Source organism: Plasmodium chabaudi (assembly GCF_900002335.3).
Source record: "Plasmodium chabaudi chabaudi strain AS genome assembly, chromosome: 3".
In the NCBI taxonomy this organism is placed as follows: domain Eukaryota; phylum Apicomplexa; class Aconoidasida; order Haemosporida; family Plasmodiidae; genus Plasmodium; species Plasmodium chabaudi.
This window is the reverse complement of record NC_030103.2, coordinates 223,239-242,959: the sequence shown is the minus strand read 5'-3', so window position 1 is coordinate 242,959 and position 19,721 is coordinate 223,239. Positions and strand designations below refer to the sequence as shown.

General features: G+C 27.3%; 5 protein-coding genes across 5 annotated transcripts; all 5 read left to right on the top strand.

Moving 5' to 3' along the window:
• Window positions 1-379: 379 nt before the first annotated feature.
• On the top strand, window positions 380-4,119 carry PCHAS_0307200 (serine repeat antigen 2, putative; the record flags this gene model as incomplete). Its single annotated transcript, XM_016799646.1, has 4 exons — window positions 380-413; window positions 635-1,534; window positions 1,658-1,798; window positions 1,892-4,119. The coding sequence occupies 4 exons, from the start codon at window positions 380-382 to the stop codon at window positions 4,117-4,119; spliced, it is 3,303 nt and encodes a 1,100-aa protein (XP_016653178.1).
• A 1,340-nt stretch (window positions 4,120-5,459) lies between these two features.
• Window positions 5,460-9,346, top strand: PCHAS_0307100 (serine repeat antigen 3, putative; the record flags this gene model as incomplete). The annotated part of the gene is made up of 4 exons (XM_016799640.1): window positions 5,460-5,493; window positions 5,643-6,866; window positions 7,006-7,134; window positions 7,239-9,346. 4 exons carry the CDS (start codon window positions 5,460-5,462, stop codon window positions 9,344-9,346), a joined length of 3,495 nt encoding a protein of 1,164 aa, XP_016653177.1.
• Window positions 9,347-10,453: 1,107 nt separating this feature from the next.
• PCHAS_0307000 (serine repeat antigen 4, putative) lies at window positions 10,454-13,607 on the top strand (the record flags this gene model as incomplete). The annotated part of the gene is made up of 4 exons (XM_016799638.1): window positions 10,454-10,487; window positions 10,710-11,228; window positions 11,323-11,457; window positions 11,545-13,607. 4 exons carry the CDS (start codon window positions 10,454-10,456, stop codon window positions 13,605-13,607), a joined length of 2,751 nt encoding a protein of 916 aa, XP_016653176.1.
• A 1,354-nt stretch (window positions 13,608-14,961) lies between these two features.
• Window positions 14,962-17,795, top strand: PCHAS_0306900 (egress cysteine protease 1, putative; the record flags this gene model as incomplete). The annotated part of the gene is made up of 6 exons (XM_016799633.1): window positions 14,962-15,025; window positions 15,203-15,361; window positions 15,494-15,546; window positions 15,693-16,228; window positions 16,333-17,516; window positions 17,614-17,795. 6 exons carry the CDS (start codon window positions 14,962-14,964, stop codon window positions 17,793-17,795), a joined length of 2,178 nt encoding a protein of 725 aa, XP_016653175.1.
• A 1,309-nt stretch (window positions 17,796-19,104) lies between these two features.
• Window positions 19,105-19,692, top strand: PCHAS_0306800 (iron-sulfur assembly protein, putative; the record flags this gene model as incomplete). The annotated part of the gene is made up of 1 exon (XM_735381.2): window positions 19,105-19,692. The coding sequence occupies one exon, from the start codon at window positions 19,105-19,107 to the stop codon at window positions 19,690-19,692; it is 588 nt and encodes a 195-aa protein (XP_740474.2).
• Window positions 19,693-19,721: the final 29 nt, after the last annotated feature.

The window sequence follows — 19,721 nt, the reverse complement described above, 5'->3', positions numbered from 1 at the left end:
TGTCTTTTTTTTTGTTATATTTTCTGTTTATATAATTATTAAATTGGACAGAAATATAAATGTGTTATTCATATTTTTTTATTTTACACACATTGCTTTTTTGTGTAAATATTTGAACTGTTTTTTTTTTGTCAAAAAGTTACACATTTTTTAAATGAATATATAAAAATATTAAATAAAAAATATCATTTGGTTATTTCATATTTTCCAAAAAAAAACGTATTAATAATTTAAGGAAAATAATAAACATTATAAGATATAGTGAGAACTACAAGTAATTCTTTATCAATTTAGTTTATGTTCTTAAAAATAAGATAAAGAAAAACAAAATAAAGGAAAAGTACATAAATAACTATTATACTCTGTTTTATATAGCACAATGAAGAAGTGTATCCCCTTAATTTTCTTATTATGTAAGTGAAATAATTGATACCATAATAATTATAAAAGCTAGCTAACTATTGGTTGCATTATTATTATGGTTTTCTTTTCTTCCATTTGTTCATTTCATAAAAATGTGCAACTTTATATTATCATTACATAACTTAGTATTTTGCTCGTCAAATAATTTATGCGCACACACTTTTTTAAAATGCATGCTCATCATATATATTATATTTTTTATATTATTCAGATGCTATGTTGGGGAATGACATAATAAATTGTCGCCCCGTACCAGAACCTATGTTCTCTACGCATGAGTACGATAAACATATAAATGGTGCTGGTAAAGGTACTGGTGGATCTAATGGTGTAACTCCGGAAACTGGAAAAGGTACGACCAATGAAAAAATATCACAACCAGAATCTGAAAAAGATAAAGCTCCTGAAAGTTCTCCAGATTCTTCTACACTTCCTTCACCTGGTTCAGGCCCATCACCCAGTTCACCTGAATCTTCTGATTCTTCCAATTCTTCTGACTCTTCCGATCCTTCTGCTTCTTCAGATAAATCAAAGAATCCATCTGGAACTGGAACAGATTCATCTTCTTCATCACAAGGCCAAGATGCAAAAAATCAAACCCAACCCCAACCTCAACCTCAACCTCAACCTCAACCTCAACCACAAACAGATGATAACCCATCCTCGAAAACAAATACAGATAATGTCGATGCTAGTCAAACTCTATCTGTGACTGAGCCAGCTGCAAATAGTACTCAAGTAGTAGCACCTAAAAATGTCCAAACAGGATCAGTCGAATCTGCTTTATTAAAAAATTTTAATGGTGTAAAAGTTACAGGTGCATGTGGTGATGAAGCAGCTATATTTTTAGAACCATACATTTACATTAACATAGATTCTAAAAATACCAATATAAATTTATCAGCAAACTTTTCAAACTTATTCGGTCAACATATTACAGTTTTTGCTGGACAAACTCCAATGGGAAATGTATGTCATGAAGAAGACGACAGTCTTCGTTACAAAATGTTAGTATACCTTCAAGATGATATATTAACAATCAAATGGTCCGTTTTCCCATCTAACCCAGAATCAAACTCATGCAAATATTGCACTGGTCACACTAATGAAAGTAAGAAATTGAGATAAAATATATAATTTGATAAATGTATATGAAAATATTTATAGTATTTTTTATGCATATATATATTTCCATTTTTATTGGCCTATAATGATTTAAACTTATTTTTTATAGATGAACATGTAGATGTAAAGAAATTCAGATTGCCTCGATTACCAACACCATTGACAACTATTCAAGTCCATTCATTATTAAACAAGGAAGACAAAGTTATAATCAGAAGCAAAGACTATGCCTTAAAAAATGAGATGCCAAGTAAGTCTATCCTTCTTAAGACATAATATTTTAACAAAAAATCTTATGAATAACTAAAAATGTAACCATTTTAACTTTCTTCATTTTTTATAGAAAAATGTGATCAAGTTGCTTCAAAATGCTTTTTAAATGGACAAACTGATATTGAACAATGCTATACATGCAGTTTATTAACAGAAAAGATTCCAACAACTGATGAATGTTATAATTATTCTTCTCCTCTAGTTAGAGAATATACTCAAGTATTAACAACCGCACAAAGTGATGAAGATAACGTTGAAAAGAATAACACAGCACTTGTTGAATCTATAAATAATTTATTAAATGGTGTATATAAAGTTGATGAACATAATAATAAAGTTTTGATAGATGAAGAAGAATTAAGCAATGATTTAAAAAAAGAATTAACTTATTATTGCCAAGTATTAAGTGAAATAGATACTAGTGGAACTTTAGAAAATTATAAAGTTGGAAACAGTGTTGAAATATTTAATAATTTAGCTAAATTATTAAAAAATCATGAAAATGAAAATAAATTATATTTAATTAATAAATTAAAAAATCCAGCTATATGTATGAAAGATGTAGAACAATGGGTTGTCAACAGAAAAGGTTTGAAATTACCAGTAGCATTAGATGATGCTGAAAAAAAAACAGATAATGCTATAAAATTTGAAGAAGGACCTGATGGTATTGTAGATTTAACTAAAACAGTAGATGGAAACCCAATTACTACTACTGCTGTATTAGCTAACAAATTAGATGCATTTTGTAATAACGAATTCTGTGACAGATTAAATGATAAAACTAGTTGTATATCTAACATAAATGTAGAAGAACAAGGAAATTGTGCTACCTCTTGGGTATTTGCATCTAAATTACATTTAGAATCTTCTATTTGCATGAAAGGATATGATCACACTAGTGCATCTGCTTTATATGTAGCTAACTGCTCTAAAAAAGATTCTAAAGATAAATGTTTAGCTGGTTCAAACCCATTAGAATTTATAGATATCTTACAAACTAATAATTATTTACCAACTGAATCTAACTATCCATACAACTATAAAAATGTTGGTGATGCATGCCCTGAAACTAACGAATCATGGGTTAATTTATTTGACAAAGTAAAATTAGAAGACTCAAACAAAGATAACAAATCAATAATTAAAGGATATAAATCATATGAATCTAAAAATTATAAAACTAACATGAACGAATTTGTTGACATTGTTAAAAATAATATTAAAAAATTAGGATCAGTTATTGCTTATGTCAAATTTAACGATTCTATGGGTTATGATTTTAATGGAAGCAAAGTACATAAATTATGTGGATCTGCTACTCCAGATATGGCAGTAAACATAATTGGATATGGAAAATACATTAATGAAAATAATGAAGTTAAATCATATTGGCTAGTTAGAAACAGCTGGGGTAAACACTGGGCCGATGAAGGAAACTTTAAAGTTGATATAGAAACCCCAGAAGATTGTGAAGATAACTTCATCCATACTGCACTTGTTTTCGATCTTGATTTACCAGTTGTTGCTAAAAACACCAATGAAGCTCCTATCTACAATTATTACTTAAAGACCTCTCCAAGTTTTTACAAAAATCTTTACTACAATCATGTCAACAAAACTCATGGTGAAGTATCAGATGACGCAGCCATCTACGGACAAGCCGAACCAGAAGCACCAGGAAAAAACAATCAATCTGGATCAACTACTGATACAACAAAAGTTACCACAGCTAATAGCGAATCTGGATCAGATGCAGGAGGAAAAACAAAAACTGGCGAATCTGGAACAAGCGCAACAGGTAAAGAAACTCCAGCTGTAGCTGGCACAGATGGACAAACTAATAAAGTTACAGATAGTTCAGCAGGACAATCACCTTCAGTTCCAACTGGCGCATCAGGACCAACACCTCAAGCTCCAGCTGGCCCACAAAGTCCATCCAATCCAGCTTCAGGTGTCACACAAGATCCATCTAATCCAACCCCAGGTAGCAATGGAGAACAAGCTGATCAAGCTGTAACTGAGACCGAAGCCGATGCTACTCAAAACACCGAAGTTTTCCATGTTTTAAAAGTTGTTAGAAACAAAAAAGTTCAAACAAGCTTATTGAAATATGGTACATACACCGAAATGGGACAACATTCATGTGCAAGAGCCATGAGTACCGATCCAACTAAAAAAGAAGAATGTGTTGCATTCTGTAACAATAATTGGGATGATTGTTATTTCGATTTATACCCAGGATACTGTTTAAATAAATTAAAAGGTGACAACGTATGTAACTTTTGCGCTGTCTAAAAATTGCATAAATATTTAAGTGTATAATATTTATAGTAATATATATATGTGCAATTAATATGGCGATATAAAAGCTATTGTTTTTTTTTTTTATGTCTAGTAATTATTTTTATAGAATTGTGATATTATTTAAAAAAAAAATGTATATTTTATTAATAGATTGTAAAAATTTTATGTATATATATATGTGATTGTGTTCTTAATGTGCTACATAATTTTTTTAATAAAACTCTACCCAAATTGAATGCATACTATTTTAGGCATTTAATTAGAACGTTAAATATAAATTAATATTAATTTTAAAAAAATATTTCGTATGTTTTTAATTTATTATATTTGAAAAAATAAAAATAAATTTATTGGAATGTTTGAGAAAATAATAATAAAATGGTAATAAAGGTATGCCATAATCTCAGTTAATTTTGCACATTTTAAAATTTATTATTATTATTATTATTATTATTATTATTATTATTATTATATTATTGTTAAATAATTATGGACACACTGTTTTATAATAATTTATTTGTGTTGTACTATAACCAGTTTATGGGTATACAACTATGGAGAATAAAAAATTATTATTATATTTTTGCAAAGACAAAATAAAATAAAGTTATATTTCATTGGTGATAGTATAGCAGCTTGCTTACTTATTTATGGGGTTGAAAATTTTTTTTTTTTTTTTTATTTTCCATTAATTTTACAAAAAAAAAATATTGATAATGGAAATAAATAAAATATAATTATTTGTTTCTTTTTTTATAAAAATATTTTATAGGTTTTAAAAAGGAAAATTTTTTTAAGTAATGAAAATAAAAAATGTGACGATCAAAAAAAAATTCCCGAGATAAATATTTTAGTGTGATAAAAAAATTGAAATTAATAAATAAATATAAAAAAAACGAAACCGGAAAATATAAAAAATGTAAATTACATAATAATAAATAATAATAAATTATAATTTTGTTTTTTTATAATAAATGGCAGTCATGATTTTTGACATTCTCCATATATAGTAAAGCAATATATATTTATATAACAACTTTTCCATTATGATTTTCGAATTTTTTTTTGTTTTTTGTATGACTAATATAAAATGATTTATATTTAAGTTGAAAAAGATATAATGCGTTAAGAAATATAAATATTATATTTGAATTTTTTTTATGTAAAGTAATTTGGATTTATAGTACTTTAAAAGATAAGGGAAAATAATAATATTTATTATTACACAATAGGAGAATTATATTAATTACATAAATGTAATAACAATTTGTGTGAGCGAGAAGAAAAAGAAGGAAAATTTTTTTTTATGTCAATGATAATATAAAGAGAAAATGGCAAGGCTTTCATCAATTGTGTTTATTATATGTAAGAAACAAAAAATAATAAAATTAATTATAACATTTAAAATAGACCACCAATTTACATTTTACAATTGCTAAATGAATGACACTCTTTTCATTTTTCTAAAATCGAAAATTTATATTTTACCCTCATTATCTATTTTTATTTTATAGGCCTTTTATTATGTAACAATGTTATATCGGACGATGTAGTTGACCTACCTTCTTCAGGGGGCGATGTATCTGATGGCGGTGTAACTGTTGGCGATGGTGGTAGCGGTGGCGGTGGCAGTGACGGTGAAACTTTACCTGGTGGAAGTGGTGATATCAAAACTGGTGATGGTCAAACTGGAAAGGGGGAACAAGGAAGTTCTAATACTGATCAAGTTCCTGGTTCGACAGATAGCCAAGATTCAGACCAACCTCCAAAAGAGTCAGCACCAACTACTCCTAAAGAGCCGGCACCAACAACTCCAAAGGAACCAGCACCAACTACTCCTAAAGAACCTGAACCAACCACCCCTAAAGAACCTGAACCAACCACCCCTAAAGAATCTGAACCAACCACACCAAAGGAACCAGCACCAACTACTCAAAAAGATTCAGGCTCACAATCTGTAGAAAAATCAGGGATAACAACCAACGACGGTCCTGCAGTAATAACCGGCCCAGATTCATCAACTGGCGATGCTTCATTACCATCTGCAGGAGATCAAAAAGGAGAGAAAAAAGAAAATCAAGATCCAGCATCACTCCCCTCAGAAGATACCACAGATGAACAAACAAAAAAGGAAACAGAACAAGAATCATTACCAACATCCAAAGGTGAACCAGAATCATTATCAGAAAAACCAAGTGGCGATCCAGCACCAAAACCCGCAGAAGACCCTGCATCACCACCCGCAAAAGAGCCTGAATCTGAAACACCCAAAGTTTCACAAGACGCAACCGACCTAAATACACAAAAACAAGGGGAACCAAATAAAAGGTCTAGGCGATCTCCACAACCTCAAGTGCCAGAAACAAAAAAAGTTAATGACATAACAGATATGGAATCATATTTAATGAAAAATTATGATGGTGTAAAAGTTATAGGTTTATGTGGTGTATATTTCAGAGTCCAATTTTCTCCACATTTGTTATTATATGGTTTAACAAAATTTTCGATTATTCAAATCGAACCATTTTTTGAAAGAGTGAGAATAGATTTTGAACATCAACATCCTATAAGAAATAAATGTGTACCAGGAAAAGCTTTTGCATTTATTTCTTACGTTAAAGATAATATACTTACACTTAAATGGAAAGTATTTGTTCCACCAGCTGATTTATTTGCAAATGATGTCGTTAGCAAGCAAATACTTTCTTCTGTTTCTGAGGAACCAAGTTCACCACAAGGTAAATTTAAAAATAAATATAAACAAATTTTACACAAAAATGGGTTCTATTTGATACGTGCAAAATATAGCGATTCTTTATACATCTAATTTTTATCACATTACAACATTTTTTACGTTTTTTTTCACATTATCTGCAGTTGTCGACGTTAGAAAATACAGATTGCCACAATTGGATCGCCCATTTACTTCCATACAAGTTTACAAGGCAAACACAAAAGAAGGCATTCTTGAAACTAAAAATTATGTATTAAAAAATGCCATTCCAGGTACGTTAAAATGGTGTAAAATATGAGATAGCTACATGCATAGTCCCCCTTTTTAATAATGATATTTTCTTCAATTTTTCTTCAATTTTTCTATACCCTTTTAGAGAAATGCTCTAAAATTTCCATGGACTGCTTTTTAAATGGAAATGTAAATATCGAGAACTGCTTCAAATGCAAATTGCTAGTACAAAATGCTAAACCCTCCGACGAGTGTTTTAAATATTTACCTTCTGATATGAAAGAAAATTTAAATGATATAAAAATAACAGCTCAAAGTGATGAAGATAATAAAGAAATTGACTTAATAGAATCCATTGATATTTTATTAAGTAAATTTTATAAAGTGGATTTAAAAACAAAAAAATTAGGTTTAATTACAATAGACGATTTTGATGATGTTATTAAAGTTGAATTATATAACTATTGTAAATTATTAAAAGGATTAGATACACAAAAAACTTTAGAAAATGTTGAAATGGGTGATGAGATGGATGTATTTAATAACTTATTAAGATTTTTAAAAACTAATGAAGGTGAAACTAAACTTAATTTATATAAAAAATTGAGAAATACTGCTATGTGTCTTAAAGATGTAAATACATGGGCTGAGAAAAAAAGAGGTTTAATATTACCTGAAGAAACTACAGAACAATTTGCATCAGCACAAAGTGAAGGATTCTATGAAGAAGATCCAGATGATAAAGTAAATCTTTTAGATTTATTTGATAATGATCAAGATGAAGATGTTGTTGATAAAGATGGTATTATTGATATGTCTTTAGCTATTAAACATGCCAAATTAAAATCTCCATACTTTAATAGTAGCAAATATTGTAATTATGATTATTGTGATAGATGGCAAGATAAAACTAGCTGTATATCTAATATAGATGTAGAAGAACAAGGAAATTGTTCCTTATGCTGGTTATTTGCATCTAAATTACATTTAGAAACTATTAGATGTATGAGAGGATTTGGTCATAATAGAGGTTCAGCACTTTATGTAGCCAATTGCTCAGAAAGAAAAGGAGAACAAGTTTGTAATGAAGGTTCAAATCCATTAGAATTTTTAAAAATTTTAGAAAAAAATAGATTTTTACCTCTAGAATCTAATTATCCATATTTATGGAAAAACGTATCAGATACATGCCCAAGACCAGAAGAGCACTGGACAAACATATGGGGTAATACTAAATTGTTATATAATAATATGTATGGTCAATTTATCAAACATAGAGGATATATAGTATATAACAGTCGCTATTTTGCTAAAAATATGGATGTATTTATTGATATAGTTAAAAGAGAAATACGTAATAAAGGATCTGTTATAGCTTATATTAAAACCAAAGATGTTATAGATTATGATTTTAATGGTAGATATATAAGTAACATTTGTGGTGATAGCCATCCTGATCATGCTGTAAATATTATTGGATATGGTAATTATATAAGTGACAAAGGAGAAAAAAGAACTTACTGGTTAATAAGAAACAGTTGGGGTTATTATTGGGGACATGAAGGTAACTTCAAAGTTGATGTTTTAGGTCCAGATGATTGTGTACATAACTTTATCCATACTGCTATAGTATTTAAAATTGATATGGAACCAGATAATCATGGAGGTATCAAAAATAAAGATCAATCCATTGATGAAAATAAAAAATCGTATTTCCCACAACTCAGTTCAAACTTTTATCACAGTCTTTATTACAACAACTACGAAGGACATGAAGCAAAAAGTGATGACGAAAATGACAGAGATTATGACAATGCAGATGTTAGTGGCGAATCTGAAACTTCCGACGATAGCTCCGGCGATAGCTCCGAAAATGGCTCCGAAGAGTCGCAACCTCAATCTGGTGGTAGCGAAAATCCAGTATCATCCCCAGAAGCAGCTACTTCAATCCCTGCCCCTGTAGATTCACCCACTCCAAACATTGCAACAATTGAGAAAACGATCCAAATACTTCACATATTAAAACATATCGAAAATTACAAAATGACAAGAGGATTAGTTAAATATGATAATCTAAATGATACCAAACACGATTACGCATGTGCAAGATCATCATCAAACGATCCTAAAAAAGTTAATGAATGTAAACAATTCTGTGAGGAAAATTGGGAACGATGCAAAAAACATTATTCACCAGGATATTGCTTAACCGCATTAGCAGGAAAAAGCAGCTGTCTTTTCTGTTATGTATAAAAATTTGTTTAGGTGTGTGCAAATATGTATATATGTATATATGATATATATATACAGTGAATAAACCAATTTTATGGGGCATGTACATATATAAATATGTTTAGTATACACAAGCATTTAGAGAAAATTTAATGCTTGTACAATAAATTCTATGACTTTATTGGAAACTATTATTTTTTTTTTTTTTTTTTTGAGTATGTATAATGAATTTCTTAAAATTTATGATTATATTGTTTTGATTTTTGTATTTTATTTTTTTATTCGTCTTTGAGCTTACATATGTTTCATATAGATATTATTTTTGGCGTTAATAAAATGCGTTCAATATTTAAATGTATTATATATGTGATTACTTTTTTTTTTAAATTATTTTTAAATATATATTGTTTATTCTTTTAATTACACACCTTTTTAATTATTTTCCTCACCACTTAATTTTGACAAAACACTTCTTATTAATATATTTCACACTGAAATATATTTTAATATCTTTTAAATGCTAAAAAAAGAGAAAGAGAAAGAAGAGAAAAAAGAGAAAATATTATGATGCCTTTTTATTTTTTTATATCATTTTTTATACCCCATTAAATTTGGCATATTACTTAAAAGTGTAAAATATTATCAGTGGAAAAAAATGAAATGCCAATAATAGAAAGTATAATACTATATTTATTTAATATACAAATATATGGATTTATATTATCACAAATATGTAACACACAATCTCGATGCGAACATATTATTATATTAGAATTATTCTTTATTTAATAAATAATATGGTTACATACCGAATATATTTACTATAATATTTAAATATATTTTGTGTGCAATATCCTTAGAATGTGTAATGCACTAAAAAAAATATGTGTATACTATATGTATATCTTACTATCCTATTTTCCCTTTTTTTTATTTTCATTTTTTTCTCTTTTTTTACTTTTTTCAATTTTTTTCCTTTATCACATTTTTTCTTTTTTTTCGCTAGCTTAAAAATCTTTTAATATGTCAACCAAAAAAAAATATATAATACAAGTATCTAAAAATATGAAATAATAATTATGAACATATTGAAGTGGAATGTTTCTAGATTAAAACTATTGTAGCAAAATGAATTCTCGCCTTTACCTTCTTTTAGTATCATGTATGTAAACAAATAACAACAAAAAGTGAAAATAGCTAGCTAAATAAAAATGGCTAGAAAAAATAAAATAAGACCGGTTTAGGCAATTTCACCTAAAACCATCTATCTTTGCACAAAATTTGTTCGTTATTTTCTCTTAATATTTCATACTACCCTAGTCTCCTATTTGCCTAATTTTACACTTGCTATAATAATTAATTTTTTTTTTATTATTTTGTGCAGGTGCAATATTTACTATAAATGTACACGAGATTAAAACGCAACCCCCAAACACACCAAATGATATAATAAATAAGGGGGATCCAAATGTGCAAAATAATAATGACATATCAAACAAAAATTCACATGATGGATTAGAAAATGGGATAAGCACTTCTTCTGACTTGTCAGAAAATCAATCGAACAACAATACAAACAGTGAATCTTCAAATAGTGAAACACCAGATGTGAAAACATCAATAAAATCATCTTTATCAAAGGATGGTAAAGGAATTAAAGTAACTGGAACATGTAATGAAGATTTCAGAATATATTTTTCTCCTTATGTTTGGATTTATGTTACATTTTCAGAGGGTATAATAAAAATAGAATCTGAAAATGGTGTAACCAGTTCCATAAATTTAAACAGTTTAAATAATAAATGTGATAATAAAAAAAATGATACTTTTAAGTTCTCTGCCAAAATCAAAGACGATATTCTAAAAATAAAATGGAAAACACAAACTAATGAGACTGATCAAGGTAAGCAATAATTATAAAATAAAAAGTAAACAAAATAAACACCATTTTCATATCACATAATATCACACCATTTTCCACTTCTACATTTAAACAGGACATAAAAAGGATGTTAAACAATTCAGGCTTCCGGATTTATCTAAAGAGCCCACATCTATTCAAATATTCACAGCAAATGCGGAAGAAAAAATAATTGAAAGCAAAACTTATGACATAGACAAAAACATTCCAGGTAAGCACCGCGCATAATCATGTGGATGCCTTTATGAAATGTAACCAATGATATTTCATTATTTAATATTTTCATTTTTTTTTTCAGAAAAATGTAGTGCAATTTCAGCTAACTGTTTTTTGGGAGGAAGTCTAAATATTGAGAGTTGCTATCATTGTACATTGCTAGCTCAAAAATATCCAAGTGATGATGAATGTTTTAATTATATTTCTAGCGAATCAAAAGATAAAATAAATAAAGATACTATAATAAAAGGAGAAGATGAATCCGATGAAAATTCAGATGAATATATGTTAAAAGAAAGTATTTATAAAATATTAAAAAAAATGTTTACTAATGATTCAGACTATTGTGATGGTAGCAGATGTAATAAAGAAATGATAACAGATATAAAAGAATTAGATGCAGATTTACGAATAGACTTAAAAAATTATTGTGATATTTTAAAGAAGGTAGATAAAAGTGGTACATTAGAGGTTCATGAAATAGCTAGCGAAGTAGAAGCATTTAATAATTTAGTAAGGTTACTTAATACACATACTAATGAAAATATATATATATTATATGAAAAACTTAAAAATCCAGCAATCTGTATAAAAAATGTAAATGAATGGATAATTAAGAAAAGAGGTTTAGTCATATCAAAAGAACATGATGTAAATCCATATAATAATCCAGACAACCCAAAAATAAAAAATATTTTAAACGAAAAATATAATGAAGAAAATACAGAAGCAGTTGGTAATGATATAATAGAAAACGAATCTGACAATGAAAATGAAATAGTGAATCTAAAAAATTCATCAAATAAAAAATTAACATCAGCCTATTTTAATAGTAGTAGATATTGTAATAAAGATTATTGTGATAGATGGCAAGATAAAACTAGTTGTATGTCTAATATAGAAGTAGAAGAACAAGGAGAATGTGGTGTATGCTGGGTATTTGCATCTAAATTACATTTAGAAACTATTAGATGCATGAGAGGATATGGTCATTATAGAAGTTCAGCACTTTATGTAGCCAACTGTTCAGAAAGAGATAAAGAAGAAATATGTGATGTTGGTTCAAATCCAGTCGAATTTTTACAAATTTTACATGATAAAAAACATTTGCCTTTAGAATCTGATTATCCATATTCTTACTATCGTGTCGGAGGTTCATGTCCATCCCCCAAAAATAGTTGGACCAACTTATGGGGTAATAATAAATTATTATATTACAAATCAAGGTCAGTCGATTTTACGAGTTCATATGGTTTTATTGCTTTATCGAGTTCAAATTATCAAGATGATTTAGATACATATATACAAATAATAAAAAATGAAGTAAGAAATAAAGGGTCTGTTATTATTTATATTAAAACAAATAATGTAATAGATTACGATTTTAATGGAAAGATAATTCATAACTTATGTGGTGACGATGATGATGATGCTGATCATGCAGCAGCAATTATTGGATATGGTAATTATATAAGTGAGAAAGGACAAAAAAGATCTTACTGGTTAATAAGAAATAGTTGGGGTTATTATTGGGGGGATGAAGGAAATTTTAAAGTTGATATGTATGGACCAAGACATTGTAAATATAACTTTATTCACACAGTTGTCATTTTTAAATTAGATTTAGGTGAAATTGAGGCCCCACAAAAAGATAATCAAGTTTACAATTATTTCGCTAAGCATATTCCTGCTTTTTTTACAAATCTATTCTATAGTAATTATAATAAACGATGGGACGAATTTTATGCTAAAGAAGAACTAAATAACTATAACAAAGATATTTCAATATCGGGTCAAACTGATAACCAAGTGAATACTAATGATGATGTCTATAGTGAAGATACCAATGATGTATCTACTCCTTCCTCGAAAAATACTTCGATTCAGAAAAAATTAGATGTTACACATGTTTTGAAATATGTTAAAAATAATCAAACACAAACATCTTTTATAAAATATGATGATATCCTTGAAATAGAACAGGAACATAATTGCTCAAGAGTACAAAGTATCGGTTTAAAAAATAAAAATGAATGTAAATCATTTTGTTTAGAAAACTGGAGTACCTGTAAAAATCATCCTTCTCCTGGATTTTGTTTGACAACCTTATATTCTGCTGAAGACTGCTTTTTCTGTAACATATAAAAATATGTGAATAGGAAACTTCTAAAGGTATATAAATATGATCATACCAATTTTGTTAAATCAAAATTACTTATTTATACATTTTTATTATAACTAGCTTGCTTGTTCAGAAATAAATATAAATTTTATGAACAATTTATTATTTTCTATATCTTATACTTTTTTTGCAACCAAAATTTTCAACAATGTCTATATGTAAACCCCTTACCTATGTACATAAAAATATACATGCCTGTATATGCTTATTTCGTATATGGTAGGTAATTATATTATTCTTTTATTTAGATATTTCATAACAAATTTTTATTCATTTCAAAATATGGAATATCACACACTTAATTTTAATGATTAAATGGTGTGTATATTTCTGCAAAGAACATTTTTTTATTTACCTCATTTTTAAAATAGTATTAACAATTATGTAAAAAATAATTTCAAATTAAAAAAAGCATCATACAATATCTTTACGTACAAATGGGCATGCATAGACAGCCATCCTCTGCTTCAACAGATGAAACTATATGTGGTTGTTTTTATGATTGTACTTTTTTTCAAATTGCAAATTTGTATCCATATGCTCATTATACGTATTTATGTTTAATGATTAAAATAAAAAAATGGTAGCTATATTTTTTCATAGCTAAACCATTAAAATTTTTAATAGAATTTACAAAAATAAAAAACTTTAATATTATGTTTATAATTTTTTTATCAATTAAAATATATAGTTTATAATAAAAATGATGAATAAAAAAAGGTTTCATTAAATGAATATATTTTTTTATTTAATTGAATTTTAGAGCTACATGCAAAAAAAAAAATGTCTTAGACATAATTTATCATATATATGCATGACTGTAGTTATCATTGGGCTTGGTTCAAATTTTATTAATTGATGTGTAAATATAAATGTATTATTTGTATCTATATAAAATTTTATGAACGTTCAGAATTTAAAAACAAGCTTAGCATTGTTCTGTTGTAAGAAATTATAAAAATATGTTTGTTTTCCATTTTTTATTTATTATGCATGGGCTTTTCGATTTGTAAATTTAACAAATTTTTACATCTATGAAATGAACATATATATATTTATTTATAATATATTTGCTAATAATATATTCATATATTTATGCATATTATTATATTCAAAATGTGTGTTCTTAATATATAGAAAAAACAAAACATCATTTATGTTACATTCTATTCGTAAAGAACTTATAAAAATAAATGTTATTTTACAAAAAGTAAGAAGTGAAAAAAACACACTTATTTAATTGTAACTACCAGTCTTCAAATACATCTATAAGTATAGTATGTATACAAAAAGGCAAACTTTTAAAATTAACGAAATATGAAAACATATAAAATTAAATATTTTCTTTTGATAAGTTTGTTTATCAATCTGATAAAACAAGGTATGGATCCTCTATATTAATATAAACATACAAATTATGTATTCACTAGCTTTATTTTGTACTTATACCTAATTAATTACACATACTAATAATGAACCGATTCATCACCAAAACTAAAACAGCCCAATGCATAAAATGTATATGCACACATGAATGTATTTTTTTTTTTAAATATAGCGAAATCAAAAATTGTAATAAGTTGCTTTGGAAAACAGCATTGTAAGATATGCCACGTAATCATAAGAAATTGTTTTTTATCTGGAACAAGTAATTTACAAAAATGTATAGCTTGTGAAGAAAGCTACTATAATACTAGACAATGCATAAGACAGGAAGGTATGTAACAAAAATAAAAACGAAATGTGGTGCAATGAATGCACACATACATACATTTATGTCAAGGGGGTATTATCTACCTTGGTGGCTTTGCACAATCCTTAATTATTCTATTATTTTTTTCATTTTTAGGAAGCCTTTTCAACAACAAAGAAAATAATGCACTTTTGGAGCTAAAGGATGAAGTAAAAAATTAAAATTATAAATAATAAAATATGTAATTTAAAACGGTTATTAACTTTGAGCAATAAAAGAAGTGAATTGAGTCTCGCTTTATTAACATACATGCTTACATGATTACTCATACATTTTTGGGTTACACTTTATGCAGAGCTTACAAGATAGCATTTCAGAGGACAGCTTAGATGGATTAGTGTCCAGCATATTAGATATAGCCATGTTGAGATACAAGAATAAAACAACAGATGCAGGCAGTATGGATGATGATTATAAAACGAAGATAGATAATTTATGTTTGTATTTAAATTTTAAGGATAATTATGAAAATGCAGAAAAACATGATCAAACAGATGCTGAACATGTAGAAACTCATATACAACATATTATACAAATGTTTATTCATGCTAATGATAATATGGAGCATATGCGAAATGCATTAAAAAATCCAGCGCTTTGTTTTCAAAACCCAGCAGAATGGGTTCAAGATAGATTAGGATACAAAGAAAATGCTGAAATCCCTTCAGTAGGTGTAATACCAGAAAAAAAATTATTTAAACCACATAAACATAGTTCATTAATGAACTCGTTATATAATCCTAACTCAAAATGCAACAGAAAATACTGTAATCGATTTGCTGATCCGAATGAGTGTGAACATAATATAAGACCTCTCAATCAGGGAACATGGTAACAAAAGAAAAATAATCTATAAATAGTTAATAACCATTTTTTACATTCTTTCCAAATGATCACTTCATTTTTCTTTCACCTTTGTTTTGTTTTCCTTTTAGCGGAAATTGCTGGGCCTTTGCATCTTCAACTACGATATCTGCATTTAGATGCAGAAAGGGACTCGGGTTCGCAGAACCTTCAATAAAGTATGTAACCTTGTGTAAAAACAAATATTTGGTAGACGAAGAACCTCCAGTGTTTGGGCATTATAATGATAATATATGTCATGAAGGTGGACATCTTTCATCATATATAGAAATTTTAGATTTATCTAAAATGCTTCCAACTTCTTTTGATGTTCCATATAATGAACCAATAAAAGGTGGGGATTGTCCTACTGAAGTTAGTACATGGGGAAATTTATGGAATGGCGTAACCGCATTAGATAAAATCTTGAATGGCTATATATACAAAGGATATTTTAAAATATCTTTTCTAGATTATACACAAGCAGGTAAGACAAATGAATTAATCAATATTTTAAAAGATTATATAATTGAACAAGGTGCTATATTTGTTTCTATGGAGATTTCAAAAAAATTAAGTTTCGATCATGATGGTGAACAAGTTATGATGAATTGTGAATATGGTGAAGCACCTGATCATGCATTAGTTTTAATTGGTTTTGGCGATTATATAAAAAGTTCCGGAGAAAAAAGTTCTTATTGGTTAATAAGAAATAGTTGGGGTTCACGATGGGGTGATAATGGAAATTTTAAAATGGATATGTATGGTCCAAGAAATTGTAATGGTAGAGTTTTATTTAATGCATTTCCATTATTATTAAAAATGACAGAAAATAATATTTCAAAACCTTTACCTAATGATATGTCATCTACTGATGTAAAAATAAGATATAATCATTCCGATTTTACTAAAAATAAAAAAAATAAAACTAGCCAAAGAGATAGAAATAGAAAAGTAACTCCAAATAGTTATGATGATCCATATGATATTAATCCTAGGACAGTAGATCCATCAAATAATAATCAAAACGATTATGTTAATCCATACTATAATCCAGATTATAATCCAATAGATAATAATGATAGACAAAATAATGATCGACATCCCCCTTTTAGAGATTCGGAATATGATCCTGCTTATCCAAGTATGAATAATAATCGAAGATTTGATCCTAACGATATAATTAACCATCGAAATAGGCTAAGAAGAATTTTCCAAACGGATTTAACCGTGACGATAGGCAACTTTGTATACAAAAGGAATATCTATTCGAAAAGTGAGCACCAAAAGTGTAATGCATGGTGTCTGTCCGTTTGCTTATTTTGTCATTTTTCATAATTTTCATAATTTTCATAATTTTCATAATTTTTCAGGGAAAAACGAGTACATGGAGGAGTTCTCGTGCCTCCGAACCTATTCAATGGATACGAATTTAGATAATATATGTCGAGAAAATTGTGAAAAACATATCGACACATGTATGCATAGTACAGTTATCGGAGAATGCCTAAGTAGGAATGCACCAAATTATAAATGCATTTATTGTGGAATGTGATTGAAACTGTTTCCTTATGAAAAGGTTAGCATAGTAGACACATCAAAAATAGTATATCATATATATGTATAAATAGTATCTTTTTTGAGGATTTTATTTTTTCCATTTTTATTTCTTTTTATAACCTCTCATGTTGTCATGAAAAAGAGGTAAATACATTAAAAAAGTTTATGACACCGTCACCACAATATTCATTATTTATATGTCGTACATGCATATGTATTAACTAATTATCATGGACTTTTTTGTATTTTATTATATGTTTTAAATAGATCTAATAAATAATATTAATCTTATTTTTGTTCATCTGTCTCTTCAATTAAAAACGAGAGCATACAAATGTACATGCAATTGGAAATGTTTATTCTCATAATAATAAATCGAAAATTTAAAAAAATGGGATATTAAAATGGGCAGGAAAAAAAACATGCACACCAAATTTTCAACTCTCATGCAACCACAATTTAATCCTACACAACTAATTAGCTTATTTTATTCCCAAAAAAATCGCATAATTATACGGCTTAAAATGGCATAAAAATATAAACTATTTTAACAATAAAATAGGCTAAATTTTAAGCTTCATTTTGCACACAAATTTTATATTATCCTTATTTTGTTAAAATAAAAAATGCATAATTAATGCAAACATATAGGGATGCACACATGTATATATAATATTTGTGAAAAAATTATAATAAAATATTTTGAATACATGATATTACTTGTTTTGAGAAAAATAGTTAATTCTCCAAATTAAATTAAATAGTATTATATATTTGTATATATATATAATTTTTTTTGCAAATTTTTCACACTATTTGGTGTCCCATATTGCTTTAAAAAAATATAATTTTAAAACGTAATAAAATAAAATATGACCAATTCAATATTTTAAGGACGTTGTATATTTTTTTTATGTAAAATTATTGAAACGTATCTCTAATTTTATTTTTATTTATAATTTTTTTAATTTTATTTATAACAAAGTATTAATATATAGTGACCAACTAAATGGCCATCCAAATTTTGTTATAAAGTGGGAAAGCCCTGGAAAATTCATCATTGCTTTGTGTCATACTTTCCAAGTAGCATTCTCTATACATAAACATATGTTTATTTATTTGAATAATGCTTATGAAATATAAAAATGAGACTTCATCTTTTGCAGTGACAAGAGAAGGGGTACAAAACTGATGCTAGCCATTATCACATTTTCTTTTAAAAAAATGAAAAAAATTATACGAGAAAAATATCATCAAATTTAGGGTTATGGATTTTTACAATATCAATTTGAATATTATAGAATATGATTGAATTAATCAAAATGTATAGATATATAATTCGGAAGCATAGTCCATACTACAACAAGTGGGCCTGTTGTGCTACCCATTTGGGACATACTTTCAAAAGAATTCAATTTTATTCTCAAACAGTAGAAAGAAATCGTATTATAAATGATAACAACATAAGTAATAACAGTATTTACAATAAAAATGAAATAAATAAAAGAATTGATCAAGTTGAAAAAGAGAATAAAGAAACATCTGTGAAGAACCCCATTTTACATGTTAGTAATGAAGCTATTAATAAAATGGAAGAAATAAATAAAAAATACGATAATAAAAAAGCTTTAAAAGTTCAAGTCGAAGCAGGAGGATGCTCAGGTTTTCAATACTTCTTCTCACTAATAGATAAAAATAATATAAATGAAAAAGATATAATTGCATATGACAAAGAGTTTGTTGTAATAATTAATAAAGAAGCTTGTGATATTTTAAAAGGCAGTAAAATACATTATATAAGTAACCTTATTTCAAAAAAATTCATAATTGAAAATATTCAAAATATATCATCTAAATGCTCGTGTGGAAATTCTTTCGATATTACTTTTTAAATGCAATAAAAAAAAGAATAAGTCATAAA